The following is a 7,744-nucleotide window of genomic DNA, read 5'->3' as shown; positions in this document are numbered from 1 at the left end:
TTGGATTCCTCCATTTTGCAGGCATGGAAAGTGAGTCTCATGGAGGTTAAGTAGCTGGCCCAAGAGCACACAGCTAAGTTAAAGAATTGGAATTTGACCCTGGATTGTCTGACCCCAAAACCAATGCTGAGAGGAAACAATTTATTTAGTGTGGGGAGTTTCTCTAAGTGACTGTATGAGATTCTTCCTTCAAAGACGTGCTGTGGTATAGGTTTTCTTTATTTTTTAATTGTAAAATAAAATTAGAAGGATAGGTGGGCTGTTGTAAAACAAAGGCAGCCACCATTACAAAAATATGAGAAGAAAAGGAGTTAGATGGGCTCTAAGTTCCAGACGGACAAGGACAGAGCCTGATCCCAGTGCCTGGGACATCCTACATACACGTGAAGACTTTGTGGAGTCAGTGAGAAGGTGACTGAATAAATATCACCACAGGAAAAAAACGCAGGAAATTTCATTCTTCAAACTATGAGATTGTGAATTTCTGCATGAGATCATTCAAATAAAATAATTTTTGTTTGCTGCTCAAGTCCTGGAATCACTCAGCTATTCCTGTGCTTCTCAGATTTCTGAAGACGCAAGCTTTCTCAACTGAGTTCTCACCTGACTCTCCTTACTTCCGACTCGAATTCTTGCTACCTGCTTGAGGCAAGCAGACCTACGTGTCACAATACTCACCCCATTTCTCAATTCAAGCCAGACATTAAGTACCTACTTGCTAGGTGGTAGGGGATCACTAAAATTCAGTGTCACCACTACAATGGAAATATTCACTCTCATACATGCCAGAATGAAATCAGAGCCACAATAGAGAAATATACAAAGTATAAAGGGGTTAAAGATGAAGGAGCAATTAATTTTGATTATAACTAGGGAGGAAGCCTCCTACATTAGCAATTGATCTGGACATTGAAGGATTAACAATAATAATGATATACTATTACTACTAGTATAGTTATTACTACTAGTAGTAATAACAACTAACATTTATTGAGTATGGATTATGTATATATTGGACACTGTGTTCTAAGTTCTTTGTATGTATGAACACATTTATTTCTTGCAACAACCCATGAGGTAGGTACTGTAGTTCTCTCTGCTTTACTGACAAGGAGATTAAGACCCAGGGGGCCTAAGTAACTCACACAACGTCACAATGGCTAGTAAGTGGCAGAACAGAGCTACTCACCCAGACAGTCGGGGTCCAAACACTGTTCTTCTCAGTTGCCTCAGAACAAGTGAGATTTCATGAGGCAGAAGGAATAGCAGGAACAGATGCATGGAAATGGAAAAGTGCATAGTGTGTTCAGGTAACAGTGTAGATTGAGTTCAAGATTGGGAGCATGGGAACATTTTGTGGAGATGGAGGAGGGAGAAGTGGGAACAGGCCAGATCAGGACGAGTTAGTTGTTGTTAGGTGCTGTCGAGTCAGTTCTGACTCATAGCGATCCTATGTACAACAGTACCAAACACTGCCCGATCCTGCGCCACTCCCACAGTCGTTGTTATGCTTGCACCCATTGTTACAGCCGCTATGTCAATCCATCTCGTTTAGGGTCTTCCTCCTTTTTGCTGACCCTTTCTGCTTTACCAAGCATGGTGTCCTTCTCCAGGGACTGGCCCTTCCTAATAACATGTCCAAAGTACGAAAGTTGAAGTCTCGCCATCCTTGCTTCTAAGGAGCATTCTGGCTGTACTTCTTCCAAGATAAATTTGTTTGTTCTTCTGGCAGTCTATAGTATATTCAATATTCTTCAAGGGTTAGTTAGTACTTTAGAATTTGTTTATAGGTAGTGGAAAACCTGGATTACTCTACTGGCAGAAGACAGAGTCCTACGTCTGTATTGCTAAGAATGCTGTTCTTTCACCCTAGAGACGTCTTCTCCTTCCTGTTCCCCAGGCCAGCTCCCCTTCTCCTTCTAGGCGCAGCCCAAATCACCTTTGCCATGAAGATTTTCCTGTCTCTCCATTCAGTTGTCTTCCTCTATATCAGGACTCCGTTAGTAACATCCTTGCTGCTCTTGTTGGTTGCCTACAGCTGTCTCTGTTGGCCAAGTTCATGGGTGCAGCCAGTTCTTGACCACCTCCAAATTGTCCATGTTACTCACTTTGTGATTGTTAAAAATGTCATTCTCCGACCTTGCTCTGTCATCTTAGAAGGCTGTAGACCACACGCCTGCCATAGTGAGGTAACACCTGGACTCCCGAAAGGAACATGCAAACTAATTTTCTAGGTTTAATACAATTCTTTTACCACCTCCACATTCCACTCCAAACCATTACACAAATCAAAATCATCCCAGAGAGAAGTTTATTTTTAATCCATATATTGAAGAATGTGTGCAAAAATCCAATATGTTTTTTTTTCCCCTGCAAATATAGGTGCTCGGAAGTCAAGTCTATATATGTGCACTTTATCCTCCATTAACTGCGAGGTGGATGGAATTGTCTCTGACTTTCTTGGTATTTACCATGGCCTGTTTGGCTAACTTAATAACCACCTGTCACCCAAGGAAACCTCTACTTACTAGGAAGAAGTTTACTAAAAAAAACTTTAAAAAATAAAAATAAATTTAAAAAACATAAACAAATTTTCACTATGAGCCTGGGGGCACCTTGTCTTGAGTAAATAGACTTTGAGCTAAGCATTGTTTTAGTGAATCATTTTTGAGTGATTTGGAAGATGGAAATGCAGACTAGAATCTCCAAGCTGATAGTTTCTTTTACGAATTCAAACACCAGCCTAAAGGGATAAAGAGCAGAAAGAGCGCCAGCGTTTTCTCCAGAGCACTGACAAGATGCGGCTGAAATAATTCAGACCACTCCTATAGAAGGAGGGACTCTGAGCATTCGATTGTAACCAAGGAACCAGACCTGGAATTTAATGCACAAACTCACAATCAAACAAAAAACAAACAAACAAAAACCCACCAATCAATCCTCTATCTCCCTCTGCCCTCAGCCCCCCACAAATCGAATAATACATTGAAAATTGAGCAAGAAAATGATATAATTTGATTTGTAAGTGACCTTAGAGATTATTGGATCATCTAATTCAGTGGTCCTTAAACCTAGGAGACCCAATGCTTACTCTTTATAGGAAATATTTGGTAATTCGCCTTTTTAAATCCTGAAATAAAATTGATATATAATATAACCCACCCCCACACAAGGAGCCCTAGTGGTACAGTGGTTAAGCACTTGGCTGCTAACTGAAAGGTTGGCAGTTTGAACCCACCTTCGGCTTCGCAGGTGAAAAGACCTCTAAAAAAAAAAAAGGTAGATTTCAGTTTAACCATAGAAAGCTTTACCCACGTTGTTGTTGTTAGGTACCGCTGAGTCAGTTCCGATTCATAGCGACCCTATGTACAACACTGCCCAGTCCGGCACCATCCTCACAATTATTGTTATGTTGGAGCCCATTGTTGCAGCCACTGTATCGATCCATCTCATTGAGGGCCTTCCTCTTTTTCACTGACCCACTTCTTTATCAAGCATGATCCTGCTTCAGGGAATGATCTCTCCTGATAACATATCCAAAGTATGTGAGACATTGTCTCGCCATCCTTGCTTCTAAGGATCATTCTGGCTGTACTTCTTCCAAGACAGATTTGTTCATTCTTTTAGCAGTCCATGGTGTATTCAATAGTCTTCGCCAACACCATAATTCAAAGGTGTCAATTCTTCTTCAGTTTTCCTTATCCATTGTCCAGCTTTTGCGTGCATATGAGGTGATTGAAAACACTATGTCTTGGGTCAGGTGCACCTTAGTCTTCAAGGTGACATTTTGCTTTTCAACACTTTAAAGAAGGCTTTTGCAGCAGATTTGCCCAATGCAATGCATCCTTTGATTTCTTTACTGCTGCTTCCATGGGTGTTGATTGTGGATCCAGGTAAAATGAAATCCTTGACAACTTCAATCTTTTCTCCATTTATCATCATGTTGATTATAGGTCCAAATGTGAGGATTTTCGTTTTCTTTATGTTGAGGCGTAATTCATACTGAAGGCGTGATCTTTGATCCATACCGAAGGCATCTTTGATCTTCATTATTAAGTGCTTCAAGTCCTCTTCACTTTCTGCAAGTAAGGTTGTGTCATCTGCATTTCCCAGGTTGTTAATGAGTCTTCCTCCAAATCTGATGCCTCGTTCTTTGTCATATAGTCCAGCTTCTCGGATTATTTGCTCAGCATAAGATTGAATAGATATGGTGAAAGGATACAACCTTGATACGCACCTTTCCTGACTTTAAACCACCCAGTATCCCCTTGTTCTGTTCAAATGACTGCCTCTTGATCTATGTACAGGGTCCCCATGAGCACAATTAAGTGTTTTGGAATTCCTGTTCTTCACAATGTTATCCATAATTTGTTATGATCCACACAGTTGAATGCCTTTGCATAGTCAATAAAACATGGGTAAACATCTTTCTGGCATTCTCTGCTTTCAGCCAGGATCCATCTGACATCAGCAGTGATGTACCTGGTTCCAAGTCCTCTTTGGAATCCAGCTTGAATTTCTGGCAGTTCCTGGTCGATATACTGCTGCAGCCGCTTTTAAATGATCTTCAGCAAAATTTTACTCACGGGTGATATTAATGATACTGTTCGATAATTTCTGCATTAAGTTGGATCACCTTTCTTGGGAATAAGCATAAATATGGATCTCTTCCAGTTGGTTGGCCAGGTAGCCGTCTTCCAAATTTCTTGGCATAGGCAAGTGAGCACCTGCAGCACTGCTTCTGTTTTTTGAAACATCTCAGTTGGTATTCCGTCAATTCCTGGAGCCTTGTTTTTCGCCAATGCCCTCAGTGCAGCTTGGACTCCTTCCTTCAGTACCATCAGTTCCTAATCATATGCTACCTCCTGAAATGGTTGAACGCCAACCAATTCTTTTTGGTATAGTTACTCTGTGTATTCCTTCCATCTTCTTTTGATGCTTCCTGCATCATTTAGTATTTTCCCCATAGAATCCTTCAGTATTGCAACTCGAGACTTGAATTTTTTCTTCAGCTCTTTCAGCTTGAGAAATGCCAAGCATGTTCTTTCCTTTTGGTTTTCTATCTCCAGCTCTTTGCACATTTCATTATAATACTTTACTTTGTCTTCTCGAGCCACCCTTTGAAATCTTCTGTTCAGCTCTTTTACTTCATCATTTCTTCCATTTGCTTTAGCTACTCGATGTTCAAGCACAAGTTTCAGAGTTTCTTCTGACATCCATTTTGGTCTTTTCTTTCTTTCCTGTCTTTTTAATGACCATTTGATTTCTTCATGTATGATGTCCTTCCACAACTCATCTGGTCTTCAGTTATTAGTGTTCAATGTGTCAAGTCTATTCTTGAGATGGTCTCTAAATTCAGGTGGGATATACTCAAGATCATACTTTGGCTCTCTAATGTTCTTCAGTTTCAACTTGAACTTGCATATGATCAATTGATGGTTTGTTCCACAGTCTGCCCATGGCCTTGTTCTGACTGATGATATTGATACCTTAGGACTCTTTTAACGTCTTGTTCACTAACCTGCTATGAATCATAAATTAATATAATATGTATTTCTGTTGAAGGTCAACAAAGGGAGTTTTGTTTCTAATGCACTGAGAGGAAGTATCAATTTCAGGGATTCACACAGACTTGATCACAAAGATGGCCTTATAGAAAGTATTTTGATGCAATCTTTTACATTTTCTGCATTTAACTGATGTGTACCTCTCTGCTGTCTAATCAATTTACTGCCATATTCTTGACTTTATATTAGGTTATGGGGAGGAACTGATAGGAAGTCACATTGTCCAGCATCATGGATGGAAAAGGGAGCAGGGAGGGTGGATACAGAACCTTTCAAACTAGCATCAAACAGAAATAAAACCTAATACATCAGGCTGCCCATGAGAACTATTAACCACCATGAATAATTGATAGTTTGAGGTTATGGCGATGCCACTTCATACCCACTAGGTGATTAAACAATTATTTAGTTTTGAACTAATTGTAAAAATAATAGCTGACAGTTGAGAACATCGCTTTTCTAATGGATTTTCAATTGGCATGGTGTCCATTAACATAGGCCTTTTACTGCTAACTTCTGAAGACACAGACTCCATATTAAGAAAACACTAGTTTGGAAGTTTGAGGCTATTAAAAATTTAATAATTTTTAAATAAATTTTATTTATTTACTTATCACAGGGCCTCTATGAGTTGGAATTGACTCAGTGGCAATGGGTTTAATAAATTCTATAAAATTTAAATTCTTTTGTCATCCCACAGGCAGAAAATGCAAATGTCTGTCTGTGTAGAACATCCTGCCTTTTCTGAAGCAATGCTGCAGAGATACTCAAGCCAGGGAAACTGACATCGTTTTTGTTGTTGTCTTTTCTACAGGTACTTGAACAGGATGAGCTTTTAATTGTCGTTGACTGCTGACTTGACAACATTGGAAAGGGAAGATTAGCCCACGAAGTCATTGTTACTCTTCCCATTGCTATTTGTCAGTTCCCTCCTATCGGAGTTTACTTCTACTTTGCAGAAATTATCTGCGAGGAGCAGTGCATGCTTTATAACAGTCTCTGGCCAAACGTCAGAAAACATATACGCGTTTGTCTTAAACGGATGTTAGTGCCCAGTGACCACGCTCCGCAGGTGGCCCGGAGGCTCCAGGAACCATGACTCCAACAAGGGACAGCCTCTTGGGGTTTTCTTCTCCCGAGGAGTAGGACACAGTTAAAAAAAACAAAACAAAACAAAAGAGTCACAACCAAAACCCGGTTGCCAATGAAACAGGAGAGCTCTTCAAAGAACTCGGCTTGCTGCTGTGAACCGCTGGCTGCTCTGAGCCCCACTGGCAGGAAAGAAGCTTTGGGTGGATAAGTGAACACTTCAGACTCGGCGTCTCAGGAAAGAAGAGAAAATGACCCAAGAAATAAATCTGAATTCCCTCAAGGAACTGGAGCGTGAGGTCATTCTCCAGGTCCTGTACCGAGACCAGAAGGTCCAGAACATAGAGGAAGAGAGGATACGGTATGCTGTCATCCGAAAGGGTGTCTTTTTTGGGTTTTGACTTTTTCTGCTGGAGCTTGCTACTGCTTGGCTCAGTGCAGTCTCTGGGTTAGAGAAACCCTGAGTGGGCTTTGGGTGGAGATTACCTTTGTTCTCTATGTAGGAAAAAGGGAAGCTGCTCTTGTTATTTATTTAAAACGATGCCTTTTTTTTTTTTTTACTCAACAACAAAATTTATTCCAAGATTCAGTATAATAAATAGTGTGTGTTACTGATATGTTGCTGTTGTTGTGTGCCACGGAGTTGGTTCCAACTCATAGCGACCCCATGTGACAGTAGAACTGCCCCCACAGGGTTTTCTAGGCTATAATCTTAACGGAAACAGAACACCAGGTCTTTTTCCTGCAGAGCCGCTGGATGGGTTTGAACTGCCAACCTTTTGTTTAGCAGCCGGGTGCTTAACCATTATGTCACCAGGGCTCCTTTGTTAATAACTTTGTTTCTGAAATTTTAGCCAAAAAAAAGAAAAAGAAAATCCCTTTATCAGTGACAGGGAATTAATAAGAGAATTTTTTTTTTTTATTGTGGTAAATATATATGTAACAAACCCTTTATCAGTGACAGGGAATTAATACGAGAATTTTTTTTTTTATTGTGATAAATATATACGTAACAAACCCTGAATCAGTGACAGGGAATTAATACGAGAATTGTTTTCATTGTGGTAAATATATACGTAACAAACCCT

The 7,744-nt window shown here is 40.1% G+C and overlaps 1 protein-coding gene across 1 annotated transcript in view; it reads left to right on the top strand.

Annotated features, from left to right (window-relative positions):
* SYTL3 (synaptotagmin like 3) overlaps positions 1 to 7,744 on the top strand; it is a 101,913-nt gene that overhangs the window by 6,283 nt on the left and 87,886 nt on the right. The window contains exon 2 of the mRNA XM_023728290.1: positions 6,382 to 7,017. Coding sequence (XP_023584058.1) covers positions 6,908 to 7,017 — 110 coding nt within the window. The 5' untranslated portion in view covers positions 6,382 to 6,907. The remainder of the gene's footprint in view (positions 1 to 6,381; positions 7,018 to 7,744) is intronic.

This window comes from Trichechus manatus, unplaced genomic scaffold, assembly GCF_000243295.1.
Source record: "Trichechus manatus latirostris isolate Lorelei unplaced genomic scaffold, TriManLat1.0 scaffold00002, whole genome shotgun sequence".
Classification (NCBI taxonomy): Eukaryota; Metazoa; Chordata; class Mammalia; order Sirenia; family Trichechidae; genus Trichechus; species Trichechus manatus.
The sequence above is the reverse complement of the archived record's forward strand: the minus strand, read 5'-3'. Positions and strand labels throughout refer to the sequence as shown.